Source organism: Drechmeria coniospora, chromosome 02 (assembly GCF_001625195.1).
Source record: "Drechmeria coniospora strain ARSEF 6962 chromosome 02, whole genome shotgun sequence".
NCBI classification, from domain to species: Eukaryota; Fungi; Ascomycota; class Sordariomycetes; order Hypocreales; family Ophiocordycipitaceae; genus Drechmeria; species Drechmeria coniospora.
Window position 1 is genome coordinate 8,734,852 of NC_054390.1, and position 14,154 is coordinate 8,749,005.

The following is a 14,154-nucleotide window of genomic DNA, read 5'->3' on the forward strand; positions in this document are numbered from 1 at the left end:
GTGGGCGTTGCATTCCAGGCTACGTCACGTCACAGACACAGAGACTGGTCGTCCTTGTTACTCGGTCATCTTGACACAAAAGCCATGGGTGGCCGAGGTCATATTACCATTCACAAGTACACTTACTGCAGGCTCTCACTGCCGTCGATGCCTATTGCCATTGACTTCTTTTTCATTGTGCTCAAGTAGCCGAAGAGTGGACGTTCATGTGCTTGCTTGTAATTACATGTACTCAGTACTCCGTATATGTACTCAGACCATGTACTTGATACCTGTTGTACTGTACGGAGTACACTTGCACACAGTACAGTACACCCACCTACAGCACTCGGTAGGTACATGAACATGTGCCTTGGCTGTTTCCCCTACCAGTACAGTGTATTTATTGGGGTTACGAAGTAAGTACATCGCAATGGATATCTGCATTCGCTATTCCGCACGGAGTACTCCGTACTTGTACTTGCAGTACCGGTACTTGCCCGGTGCTTGGCGTGATTCCTCGTCCATTCCAAAGTCCTGTACATGTACAACCACTTGTAGTTGCAAGTGCAGGAGACCTTTATGAAACGCTCCGTGGCAAACGACAGAGGACAAGGGCGAGATTCCAAGTACTTTTTAGGTACGCTTCATGTACTTTTTTACCCCTTCAGCCAAAGAACCGGTACGACTGGGAGGAATTGTCGGCAAACAGTGGCAGCGGACGACTCATGGAGATGTACTTCGGTGTACATCTACCGTACTTAAGTAAGTACGTACACAGTACCGCGTGCCGTGGCCGTGTCCGAGAAACTCCGTGGAGAATGGACCCGTGTGGATCCACGGGCCACACCTCGGCAAATGTGGGGCCGGTCGGTTGCACGGCATTGTGATCACTAATCGGGGCCAGCTCCGCGACAGGATCCTCGATGACGAGCAAACGAAATCATGCATAAAATTCCAGTACGAGCCGTATTTTCGGTTTCGATACCAGCGTTGATGGCGAATCTCGTGGCAATCTTCTCCCACCCTATGCTGCCGCCTTGGCTACTTCTGCGATATCGTGCCACCTGCGAGCTTGCTGCATGACAAGTCTGTATTGGCCACCCATCCATCCGTCCGTTCGGAGTGCATCGTCGGTGCGAACCCGTCCAGCATACGTCGTGGAATGTTGCAGCGCGTGCGTGAGATACACCTTCAACACTTGAATCGACATGGCGACGACGGCATCGGATGGAAGCGACGTCGAGGTGGCGGCGAAGCTCCACGACGCCGACAATGAATGGGAGCAGCATCCATCGAACCCCCTCAACTGGCCGGCGTGGAAAAAGGCGCTGCAAATCTGCTACATATCTTCCATGGCCTTTACTTCGTGAGCTCCATTCGCCCATTATTCCCGTATTTTCCGCTCTTCGATGGATTGACGTGGCCCGTCAAGCTCCGTGGCGACGTCCATCATGAGTCCTGCGCGAGCCCAGCTCATGGACGAGTTCGACGTCGACAGCACGACGGCCCTCGTCCCCTTGGTCATGTACGTTTTCGCCCTCGCCACCGGTCCCGTCGTCGCCGGTCCCGCCTCCGAGACCTTTGGCCGTCGACCCATCTACCTCTACGGCATGCCCCTCGGCGCGCTCTTCACCCTCGGCGCCGGCCTGACCCACAACTTTCCGGCCCTCTGCTTCCTTCGATTCATGGCAGGTTTCTGCTGGGCCCCTCTCCTGTCCGTCATGGCCGCCACCATTCAGGAGACGTTTAGGCTCCAGTCGCGAGGGCCAGCCTCTGCCGTCGCCATCCTGTGGCCCTTTCTCGGGCCTGCCTTTGGGTTCGTGTCCCCCCCCCCTCCTTGCCTCCTTACCTCCCCCACCCCTACCCTGTTTCGCTCCCATCTCGCTCCGATCCCTTGCCTCCCCTCCCCTCGCTGCTCGTCGATGGCTCATGTCGTCTCGTCTCGCAGTCCCGTCATCGGATCCTTCATCGTCCACCGCAAAGGCTGGCGCTGGACGCAGTATTGCTTAATCTTCTTCGCCGTCTTCTGCATCGTGCAGTCTCCGTTCAACGGCGAAACCTTTGCACCGATCCTGAGACGGCGCCTGGCCAAGAAGCGAGGCGAAAAGGTGCCGCCGCAAGATCCTCTGCTCGCCCGCCTGGCCGCCTTTGCCCAGGTTGGCCTCACCCGGCCGCTTCACATGCTCTTCACCGAACCCATTGTCACCTTCCTGAGCCTCTACGTGGCCGTCAACTTTGGCATCCTCTTCAGCTTCTTCGCCGGCGTGCCGTACACCTTCCAGCTCGTCTATCGCTTCTCACTCGAGCAGTCGGGGCTGATATTCCTATCCATCGCCGTCGGCTGTGTTATCGGCCTTGTCACCATCATCCTCTGCGACGTGGCCATATATCGTAAAAAGGCCGTCAAGCTGCCGGAGCACAGGCTGTATCCCGCCATAATCTCCTGCGTCGGCTTGCCAGTCGGCTTGTTTTGGTATGCCTGGACGGCGCGGCCGGCCATCTCGTGGGCGAGCCCGGCCGTCGCCATGATCCCCTTCGCCTGGGGCAACCTCTGCGTCTTTGTCAGCGCCATCCAGTACACGGCCGACACCTATCACGGGAGCGTCGTCGCGAGCGCCGTGAGCGCCAACAACTTTGCGCGTTACGCTTTCGCCGGCGCCTTCCCGCTCTTCACCATTCAAAGTAAGGGGTTCTCGCCTGCCGCCGCCGCCGCCGCCGAGACGAGCCGATGCTGACTTGCTGCTGTAGTGTATAGCGCGCTCGGTGTCGACTGGGCGACGAGCTTGCTCGCCTTCGTCTCCTTGGCTCTCCTGCCAATCCCATGGATCCTGTTCAAGTATGGACCCACGATACGAGCGAAAAGCCGGTACAACGGTGGCGAATACGCGAAGCCCGCTGGACGAGTTCAACAAAGTGATGCATAGTGCTTGTTTGTCATGGCCGCGCCGTGGGCAGGGGCACAGGCGGCCTTGCTGTTCGGTGATGAGAACGTACCGGCAGAATAAAAGGACGCGTGGTCAAATAATATGTATAATAGTAGATATATAGTAGTAGTATATATTTGCATCAAAAGCCAAAGGGCCTTGCTGTGCGGTGACGAGAACGTATCGGCAGAATAAAAGGACGCGTGATCAAATAATACGTATAATAGTAGTAATATATTTGCATCAAATGCCAAAGAGCCTTGCTGTGCGGTGAGGAGAACGTATCGGCAGAATAAAAGGACGTGTGATCATATAATATGTATGATAGAAAAAACGTTTGCATCAAAAGCCAAAGGGCCTTGCTGTACGGTGACTAGAACGGACCGGCAAAATGCAAGGACACATGATCTAGTAATATGGATAAAAATGAACGAATAATATTGGCATGAAAAACCAAAGCATTGTATAAATAAATTCAAACGACGAGCGAGCAGATATTCATGAAAGGAAAAATCCAGCAGGGCATCTGGGCATGATGCGTAGAGGACTCACGTCCCTCGAGCCGACAAAGTCGATTCGATGTTTGCTCCTTGGCAACTCGTCGGCCCAAATCCACTGTGTCTAGGGTGCAGCCTGGCGCGGCCTTTGGCTGCCGAAAATCAATGCCGATTCGTCCACCTTTGGCCTTTCGTTTCTCGTCCTTCTTCTGGTCTTATCCGTGGTCGTGGGAGAGTAGTATTCAATGTGGGCGACGTCGTGCTGGTTCGGCAGTTGGGTTGCAGCAAACGGCTCTCGATGGCGGTCAAAAGTGGTCCGCTGGCGGAACATGGTTGATCCGAATCCGTTCCCCCTCCACGCCCCGCCCCCACCGACAAACTCTCATCAACCGTCGACGCGCGTGGAGGGGCATCATCCTTCGACGGCAACGAATTCGGTGCCGATCTTGCGCGAAGCCTTTTCATAAAGGTCGTCGTCAGGCCTCGAACCGGTTCGATCGACTACTCACCAGCCATGCCGCACCAAGTCTTCCTCGGTAGCGATTGCTACACGGATTCGGCCGCCCAGGAGCTCGTGGCCCGAGCAAACAAGACGAGCCAGCCCAAGATCAAGCACATTCGCGGCCAATGGGTCTACTACGTCGACCTTGCCGATGCCGCCAAGTCCGTCCTCGGAAAGGTCAAGGAGCTGCTTCCGGATGCCGATGCCGAGCTCTTTCTTCACTCCGAGAGCAGCGGAAAGTCCGTCACCCTCTACATCACGCCCCGCTATCTGTCCCCGTGGAGCTCGCAGGCGACGAGCATTGCCCACGTATGCGGGCTTCAGCATGACATTCGACGCATCGAGCGAGGACGCCTCCTGGTCGTCGACTTCGAGGAGGACTTGGAAAATGGTCAGGAGGCCTCATTCTGCGATGTCCTACACGACCGCATGACGGAGCTGTTCTCCTTCGAGATGCCCGTCCTGGACGTCATGTTCAAGGACGCCGCTCCCGCTTCGCTCGAGGCCGTCGACATCTTTGCCCACGGCAAGGATCCTCTCGCCGTCCTGCAGGCATATAACAAGGAAAAAGGCCTCAGCCTCGACGATTCGGAGATGCGGTACCTCGTTGATGTCTTTACGAACCTCGGCCGCCCCCCCCACGACGTCGAGCTTTTCATGTTTGCTCAGGTCAATTCCGAGTCCGTCTCCCGTGCACTCGCTTCCGCCCCCCCTCCCGGTGCCTACGGACTGACCTGCCTCGCAGACACTGTCGCCACAAGGTCTTCAACGCCAGTTGGACCATTGACGGCGAGCGCCAGGACAACAGTCTGTTCGACATGATTCGTAATACGCACAAGAAGACGCCCGACTACACCGTCTCCGCCTACAGCGACAACGCGGCCGTCCTGCAAGGAGAGCTGGCCAACTTTTGGTCCCCCGACTACTCCACGGGAAGCTGGAAGTTGACGCCCGAAGTGGCCCACGTCTTGGCCAAGGTAGAGGTGAGTCGGTAAATCGACGGCGACGGCGACCGCAGGGCAGCACTGATTCCGATCCGCCACAGACGCACAACCATCCGACCGCCATCTCGTACGTACATGCATGCCCCCGCGCCATGAACCGCTCGGTTCGCGACTGTAGCTGACGCCACCTGCAGCCCGTTCCCAGGTGCCGCCACCGGCTCTGGCGGAGAGATTCGAGACGAGGCCGCCGTCGGCAGGGGCTCCGTGACCAAGGGTGGCCTCGCTGGATTTTGGGTCTCCGACCTGCTCATCCCCGATCACCCTGTGCCTTGGGAGACCGACATCGGCCGCCCCGCTCACTATGCGAGCAGCCTCGACATCATGCTCGAGGCCCCGATCGGAAGCGCCCGCTTCAACAACGAATTTGGTCGCCCGTGTCTCACCGGCTGCTTCCGTACGCTCCTTGTGCCCGCCGCCGCCGATTCTTCGGCCGCCGATGCCAACGACTGGCGGGGATACCACAAGCCCATCATGCTGGCGGGCGGAGTCGGCACGGTCCGCCCGCAGAACGCGCTCAAGGACGAGCGATGCGTTCACGAAGGCGCTCGCGTCATCGTCCTCGGCGGGCCGGCCATGCTGATCGGCCTCGGCGGCGGTGCTGCTTCGAGCAACGCCTCCGGCCAAGGAAATGCGGACCTCGACTTCAACAGCGTCCAGCGCGGCAATCCCGAGGTGAGCCCGTTCACGACCAACGCTGTTGCGCTTGCGGTTGACACTCGTCGTTGTAGATGGAGCGGCGAGCGCAGATGGTCATCAACACTTGCGCCGCCCTCGGGGACCATAGCCCCATCGCCATGATCCATGACGTCGGCGCAGGTGGCTTGTCCAATGCCCTCCCTGAACGTAAGCGAAGCGTGCCGCCCTCGGTCCGTCTTCGTCTTGGCCTGTCGCTGACACGTGCGCAGTTGTCAAGGATGCCGGCTTCGGTGGCAATTTCGAACTTCGAGAGGTCGACAGCGCCGACCGGAGCATGAGCCCTCTCCAAATTTGGTGCAACGAGGCGCAGGAGCGATATGTGCTTCTCATCAACCCCGAGAACATGAACCGCTTCACCAGTATTTGTCGCCGTGAGCGATGCGGCTTCTCCGATGTCGGCTCGGTTGCATCCAAGGACGCCGATGGCGTCGCAAAGCTGGTCCTGACGGATAGGGAGTCCAGGGAGTATCCGCGACCGATCGATCTGCCGATGGATGCCCTCTTCCCCCCGAAGCAGCAGCAGGACCGTACCGTGACGTCCAAGAAGCCAAGCTTCCCGCCCTTTGATGCCCTGGCATCTCTTCGAAAGGAGTTTGGCAGTGGCCTCGGCGGCGCCGAGCTGTTGACAAAGGCCGTCGAGCGCGTCTTCCAGATGCCTGCCGTCGGCTCGAAATCGTTCCTCATCACCATCGGCGACCGCACCGTCGGCGGCCTCACCACCCGAGACCAGATGGTCGGCCCGTGGCAGACTCCCGTGGCCGATGTTGCCGTCACCGCCGCCTCCTTCAGTCTCGGCGGCAAGCAGCGGACCGGCGAGGCCATGGCCATGGGCGAGAAGCCGACGCTCGCACTTGTCGACCCGGCCGCCTCGGCGAGGATGGCCGTCGCCGAAAGCTTGATGAACATGGGCGCCACCGACATCCTCGGCGATCTGCGCCGGGTCAAGCTGTCGGCCAACTGGATGGCTGCCGTCAACCACCCGGGCGAGGGCGCGGCTCTGTACGAGGCCGTGCGTGCCATCGGCATGGACATGTGCCCCGAGCTGAACATCAGCATCCCCGTCGGCAAGGACTCGACGTCGATGAAGGCCGTCTGGAAGGACGAGGACAAGGTGAAGAGCGTGACGGCGCCGGTCTCGGTCGCCATCTCGGCCTTTTCGGTGGTCGAGGACGTCCGAAACACGTGGACTCCGCAGCTGCAGCGGGTCGAGGACGTCGGCGAGACCATCCTTTTGTTCGTCGACCTTGCCGAGGGGCGCAAGGCGTTGGGGGGTTCCGCCCTCGCCCAATCGCTCGGGGCCATCGGCAACGAGGTTCCGGACATGAAGAACTTTGGCCTCATGACCGACTACTACGATGCCTTGTCCCAGCTGCACAAGAGCGGAGTCGTCTTGGCGTACCACGATCGGTCGGACGGCGGTCTCATCACGACCATCGCCGAGATGATGTTCGCCGGCCGGTGCGGTGTCGACATGATGATGGATGGCATCTCCAGAACCGGGGAGGCGTCGGACATGATCAACGCCCTCTTCAACGAGGAGCTCGGTGCCGTTTTCCAGGTTCGGGCTTCGGACGAGATCAATTTCATGCGGTGCTTCGCCACCTGCGGACCGCCCCCCGGCCTGATTCGCAAGTTTGGCGTGGTCAAGTCCAAGGCGAGGCAGTCTCTGACGATCCGCTACGCCGGCGGCACGTTTGCGAACCTCGACCGCGTCGAGATGCAGCGGTGGTGGACGAAGACGTCGCACTCGATGCACCGATTGCGGGACAACCCGGCGTGCGCCGACTCCGAGCACGCCCTCATCGGCGACTCGGAGGATCCCGGCATATCCTACAACCTGACCTTTTCGCCAGCGGACAAGATCCTACCCCTGTCGTCGTCCATCCCCGCCCTGTTCGGCAAGACGCCTCGCGTCGCCGTTCTTCGAGAGCAGGGCGTCAACGGCTACGCCGAGCTGGCCTTTGCTTTCAAGGCCGCCGGCTTCGAGCCCATCGACATCCACATGACGGACGTGCTGGACGGCCGTTCGCTCGCCGACTTCACCGGCCTGGCCGCACCCGGTGGCTTTTCGTACGGTGACGTCCTCGGCGCCGGCCGGGGCTGGGCCAAGTCGATATTGATGCACGAGAACACTCGGCGCGAATTCTCTCTCTTCTTCGAGCGACCGGATACCTTTGCTCTTGGCATCTGCAACGGATGCCAGATGCTGACGAGGATCAAGGAGCTGATCCCCGGGACGGAGCACTGGCCGTCATTTGTCGACAACAACAGCCAGCAATTCGAGGGCCGCTTCAGCATGGTCAAGGTGGAGGAGGACGAGAGCAAGCCGTCCGTCTTCTTCCACGGCATGAACGGCTCCACCCTGCCCGTCGTCGTCTCTCACGGGGAGGGCAGGGCCAAGTTCCCTTCGTCCAGCTCGGCGCAGGAGCTCTCGAGCGCGGGCATGATCCCGTTGCGATACGTCGACAACCGGCTCCAGGTGACGGAGCAGTACCCGTACAACCCGAACGGCAGCCCCGGCGGCGTTGCCGGCGTGTCGAGCAGGGACGGACGATTCGTCGCCATGATGCCTCACCCGGAGCGCACGGTGCTGGCGGACGTGGCGAGCTACGTGCCGGTCCAGACGGTTGGCCAATGGGGAGAGTTTGGACCTTGGGTGCGCATCTTTCGCAGCGCTCGTCGGTGGGTGGGTTAGAGGGCGAGGTTGCGACGGTGGTCATGGCCATGATCATGGACATGATATGGATCGGGGATGTGCCCTATGGCCATGGTCATGGACATGATATGGATCAGGGGTGTGCCCTGAAGGTCCTGAAGGTCCCGACCCGATAAGTCGGTCACGCCCTGGATGCTCTGCTGTGAACTTGGCATTTTATTGTTTATGTGTTTATTCTATATATGTACAAACCCGTCCGACAACAGGAACGGCGGGAACGCGACGGGCATAGGATGTAGGACCCATCTACCCGTGGACTTGATTCAAGAGCATGGTTTCGTTTCGACTGTTTCGTTCGCCGCGTGAATAGAACATGGCGTACCCATACCGCCTAGGTTCAGATGACGGTGATTTCTACCCGAGCATGAGCCGGTAGAATATGTCGCCCCCATAATACCGCCTAGGTTCAGTTCACAAGGCGATTTTTACCTGAGCGTGAGCCGGTATAGGTCGGATGCCATTGGCTGCCCCTCTTACATCGGCGGCTTCCAAGGCGTAGTTTCGGTCCGACTCGATCCAACCTTTCTCCGCGTCCCCGAGGGTGAGTTCGGATGGGGGCTGTTGCTGGACTTCCTGGCTTCGCTTGAAATCGGGGATAAAGGAGCGGCAGCCATCGATGACGCCAAAATACTTGCGATGGACGAAGATGTCGACACCGAGGGTGCCGAGGGTGCAGTTTGTGTTTGCCATGCCGATGCACTTGACGATGTCGGTCACTTTGGGATCAAGAATTGCATCGTCCCGCGAGTCGTCGATCCAATACTCGGGGGAGGTGTGGGCGTAGTGCCACGCGATGGCGGGCATGCGGGTAATAGGATCACCGCCTTGGGTGATGCGATATATCGTACCGGGTTGGGACGAGGCAAAGATGGCAAATTTTGCATTGCCGACGCGCGGCGAGCCATAGGTGAAGGCATCTATCGTCTTGTTCGACATCGTCTCCATGGAGCGGAGTTCGGTGACGGCGATGGTGGCGATGGCGCCGCCGAGGGAGTGTCCAGTGGCGACGACTCTAAAGGATGAATGTTTGAGCAAGCTCTTCTGTATGGCGTCGATGACTCCGTGCTTGATATCCCGCCAGCCGCTGTAGAAGCCGGTGTGAATGCCGCAACCCCTGACGTAGGGGCAGTCGTCCAACGTAGCACGAGCGTCAGCCCACCAGTTTCGGGCACTCCAGGAACCGCGAATGGCCAGGACAATTTCCTCTCTCTTCTTGTCGATGGCTACGTATCCGTTGATGTCGGAGACGTCGCCACTACGAAGGCTCGGGTCAGCAACAAGGCCACCGACGATGGTGTCGTGCACCAGTCAAGCACGACAGCTCCGGAAGAGCGCAAAGGAGAAGGAGGCCTACTAGAATGTATGGACCAGTTGGACCTTGGCGGCCTCGACGAGAGGGCAGCTTCCTTCGCAGTCGATCTTGTGGTCGTTGCCGTACTGTGTGTTGCAGTAGGTGGCGGCGGCGTGCTGAGAATAGAAATTGAAGTCCCGCAAGAGGTCTGCGCTTACGGCATCTCCCCGTTGCGTGGACTCGGTGCCTGGCGCCTCTCCCCGCAGCGTACCATCAGGCTTCGAGCACGGATAGTCGGGGTTTGTGATGTTGGAGGGCCGCACGAAGGAGAGCATCTCCAAGGAGTGGGCGCCATCGAGCCGTCGGCGAAGATCATCCGTGGGGGTCAGGTGGGAGCACGGCGTCACGTAGGAACACTCAGGCTGGCAGTAACCCAGGTTATCGGCGGACAAGGTGCAGGTGTGGTAGGCGTTGGCACGATCCAGGTCTTGGCCAGCACAGACTTGGAATGCCCTGCACACCCTGTCGAAGAAGTGATGCTCCGACGAAGCGTCGACGGCGCGCGTCAAGGAAGGGTAATCCTCCACCTGCTTGGCATCGCAGACGATGGAGACTGTCCAGTCCGTCTCCTCGCCGTTTCCATCGACAAGCTTCGCAAGGGCCTGCAGAGGAGGCCGAGGTGAGAGGGGAAGACGAAGATGGCCGAGGTTGGCGTGGACTTACGAAGCCGAGGAAGGGATTCTTGGCCACGAACTTGGCGACGACGGGTTGCAGCTCCGTCTGCCAGTCCTGCGTCGTCGGGGCAGCTCGAGCGATGCTACTCGCCGCCAGCAGGGCGAGGCCCGATAGTCGAAAGGCAACCATGGCTCCTGCGGCGAAGCAAGGTCAGGCGAGGCGGACGTCGTCGAGGGTTCGCGATGGAGGAGCGGAACGAGGCGGCGAGCTCGCGAGGAGACGGGAAGACGGGGAGACGATGGTTCGTGGTCGGCATGGCTGATGAGAGTGCCGGGAAGCAGGGCATATTATATCATGACGCCGATAGGGTGGGGAGGAGGGAGGGGGGGGGAGGAAGGGGGAGGTTCCCGAGCAGAATGGGTAGGGAGGGCATGACCGCCATCATGGTTCGGGAGGTGACGCAAAAGTCAGGCAAAGGAAGAAATCCTTTCGTCTGGCGTACGCCGATGGAGGATGCAAGATCGCGGGGGTCCCCCTCAGCTTAGCACGGTGGCGCCGAGAGGAGATATCGATGAAAAATACGGCGTAGCAGTGCTTCGTTCCATCCCTCGTAATATGATGCGTCGCCGCCGTGCCCGTGTAAGTCCAAGTACTGTGCATTGGACATGAGGGTACCGCACGGTACCCACCAGGTACGGCGTGGCAGGTAGCAGTGGGCCATGGTGCCCGCGTACCGGTGTGCGGGTAGGCATGCTCCGTACATGCAGCACCTGTATCGCTCAAGTAGCACGGACGTACAGGTACACGGAGCACAGTACGGAGTGCAAGTCATGGCAGATTGGGAAGTAGCACACACAAGTAAGTACTCCGTACCTGCTGCGACAACTGATGGTTGTACAGTGCACTGCACTGCACTTGTGCACGTTGTGCGGATACCTGTGCCCTCGGCGACGATAAATCAAGCGTCCGGGGCGGTGCTTGTGCGTACGTGGACGAGGCATTCGTGAGGACATGGCCACTTGGGCGATGCGGCCGGTGCATGCCGGGCCATAAGCACGGCTGGTGTCCGAACTGCCGAAGCAGGCGATGCGTAGATGGCACTCACGGGTGCGCGGGATGACGGGCCACTGCCGGTTCGATTCTATGCCGTGCCGCAGAGGGTAGATGATGTTCACACCAGTGCGTAGCTGTACAAGTACTGTACAGTATTACTGCGCATTAATACTGCACAGGTAATCGAGCACGGCTCGTGTACTCCGTTCTTGTATAGGTCACATGTACAGCGTGGTGGGTGCGATCTGCGAGGGGTGACCTGGTCATGGGTACGGAGTGCACTGCAAATGGAGAGTACTTATTACTGATTACAGTATACATTTTTGCCCCCCACTGTATTTATGGTGCTGTGCTGGCGTTGCCTTCACGAAAATGTGCAGCAAGCTCGGTGGCTAGGCACTATTACTACTAGGTAGGTAATATCAACTTGTACTTTGGTGCCGGACGGTGCAATAACAAGCACGGCGCAGGATACGGGACAGCACGGTGCTCAGCCAACGCCACAGCGCATGTTGTTACTGACACCGGGGCTGAAGAGAGAGGGTTGGAGACGGCTCTTTGCACCCTCCATGGCCATGACCAGCTTCGCACAAGTACGTGCCGTACAGTGAGCACGACGTACTGCACGGTGCATGCACTCCGTACACCTGCACGGCAAGTACATGAAATGGCACCGTACGCAGGAATACGCCGTGCGGTACGACAAGTACTTGCAAGAACGGAACGAGCAACAATGCAGGACACAGTGCCTTTCACCTGCACGTGCTTGCGTGGCAGCACGAGGAGAAGCACCTGCTGTAGAGATGCACATGCACGTACTGTGCAGCACTGCACGATGCACAGTGCGCAAGTACTTGTACATGGATGTCGGTGCAGAACGGAGCACGTATAATAGATACTTGCCGCCGCAGCACGCGAACTTGCGTGCTTGGGTACTTGTCGTTACAGCTGCGCCCTGGTTACGTACCTATTTTGACGAGTCGAAGGGATGCGGAGCACAAGTGTGTCCATCTCGGGATTGTGCACGCAAGTACGTAGCACCGGTGCATGTCCGGAGTGCTCGGTATTATCAATAATACCTGTCATACGAATTGGGTACGGTACATGTAATGATTACTTATGGTACGTGCTGTAGGAGCGAGCACGGAGCGAGCATGGTGGTACTAGGTAATACTTTGCACGCAGACCATCGTTTCTTGTACCCGCATCCGCACAGGTTTCCCGTGTTCATTCATCGAGGAGGATTCATGGGGGAATAGCATCAAGGCGAGGGAGCGCCCTCGAGCGGGCTCGGACTCATCCTATTCCCAAGCGACCCAAACTTGGAAATACATCCTCCGCCGTCCCACCCTGGCTAGACCGAATGAGGCCTAGACGACGAGGCGACGGCACGCTCTCTCCATGGCTCAGCTCAGCGCAGGACTTGCCGTCGGTGCCCTTGTGCCCGCCACCACTGTACCTCCCTGTAACGATTTGTACATTGGCACACTAGGGGTTGATGGGATATTTCCAAGTCGCGAGCGGGCAACGAGCGTGCGTGCAGTATTATTCCGTACTGGTGGCCGTAATAAGATGACAAGTGCAGCGTACCTCTTGGTTGTGGAGCGTTGTGCACAGGGCACCTGCTTGCAAGTCCGTACTGTGTAGCACCTGGTACCTAGCACGTAATAATAACTAATAATAAGGTACTGCGTATGATGTAATTCCACCAGAGGCACTACGCGGCACGTACACCTACATACCTACACTTGCGTATGGTGCAATTCCACCAGAGGCACTGCGCTGCACGTCCACGAGTACTGCGTTCAGTGCTGCTGCACTCCGTACGGTATACCGAGGCGTGGCAGGGCGAACAAGCAAGTACTGAGCGAATGCTACGTCGTACATGCATGTATCCTGCACCCCGCACTCCGCCGCGCACCAAGGCACCGTCAACAAGCTGCGCTACAGGTGAACCAACTCGCAAGTACTTGCAGTACTTGCGGAGTACTTGACGGAGTGCTTGCTCGCCGTGGCCGTTCCGCCTACCTCCAAGGTACCTACCTAGTACTCGTCGCCTACGGCCTGCATGTGCAGTGCGCCGAAGCAATAGCATTCGCGCCGTTCACTCACTTGCCGTCAGGTGCGTGCCGTGCTTGTATGGCAAGGCATGCGAACGACTCGCGCAACGGCCGTCGTCCAAGCGTACGACTTCTCGGTACGCGGGTGCTTGCGCATCGAAATTCGACGGCGACGTTGGGTCGTGATGCAACACCGCCGAACCACGTTCGAATGTATGGTAGCAAGTACGTGTAAGTAGTAATAGGTACGTAGTCGTACTTGGGTACGCTTGCTGGTGTTGCAGCACATGTAAATAATGAACATCAAGCATGAGCCAGAAATAGCAGCGCAAGGCTCCAATACGGCCCACCCCACCCTGATCCCACGGTGTCTGGGCGATTGTCCTACGGCGTCGTGACCCAATTTGGCCAAAGCGATGCTTGTGCGGTACTTGTGCTCTCGACAAACTCATCAGGGCATCCAAGTACCATCCATCCATCCACTGACCGATAGTCAATGGCCGCACCCCATATTAATTCCTGCAGCGTGCGTTTTACCAACGCGCATCCTCTACAAGCAACAGCATCAACGTCATCAGTCAACGCTTTCCCAAGCACCGAGCACCGAGCACCGAGCACACTGGACGTATTGTCGTGGGAACTATGTGCGAAATGCCGACGGCTGCGCGGGATGCTTGGGCCGCGTAAAGCGTTCCGCGCATGCAAGCACATGCACGCTTGCTTTACCTAAGTGTTTAGGTAACGTCCTTACATA

At 58.5% G+C, this 14,154-nt stretch overlaps 3 protein-coding genes across 3 annotated transcripts; 2 read left to right on the forward strand and 1 right to left on the reverse strand.

Moving 5' to 3' along the window:
- Positions 1 to 1,190: 1,190 nt before the first annotated feature.
- On the forward strand, positions 1,191 to 2,906 carry DCS_05517 (major facilitator superfamily transporter; the record flags this gene model as incomplete). Its single annotated transcript, XM_040802820.1, has 4 exons — positions 1,191 to 1,348; positions 1,415 to 1,798; positions 1,931 to 2,664; positions 2,731 to 2,906. The coding sequence occupies 4 exons, from the start codon at positions 1,191 to 1,193 to the stop codon at positions 2,904 to 2,906; spliced, it is 1,452 nt and encodes a 483-aa protein (XP_040657853.1).
- A 1,011-nt stretch (positions 2,907 to 3,917) lies between these two features.
- Positions 3,918 to 8,437, forward strand: DCS_05518 (phosphoribosylformylglycinamidine synthase; the record flags this gene model as incomplete). Its single annotated transcript, XM_040802821.1, has 7 exons — positions 3,918 to 4,585; positions 4,651 to 4,888; positions 4,951 to 4,976; positions 5,044 to 5,581; positions 5,638 to 5,752; positions 5,815 to 8,231; positions 8,279 to 8,437. 7 exons carry the CDS (start codon positions 3,918 to 3,920, stop codon positions 8,435 to 8,437), a joined length of 4,161 nt encoding a protein of 1,386 aa, XP_040657854.1.
- A 295-nt stretch (positions 8,438 to 8,732) lies between these two features.
- DCS_05519 (uncharacterized protein) lies at positions 8,733 to 10,476 on the reverse strand (the record flags this gene model as incomplete). The annotated part of the gene is made up of 3 exons (XM_040802822.1): positions 8,733 to 9,576; positions 9,676 to 10,274; positions 10,336 to 10,476. 3 exons carry the CDS (start codon positions 10,474 to 10,476, stop codon positions 8,733 to 8,735), a joined length of 1,584 nt encoding a protein of 527 aa, XP_040657855.1.
- Between the last annotated feature and the right edge of the window lie 3,678 nt (positions 10,477 to 14,154).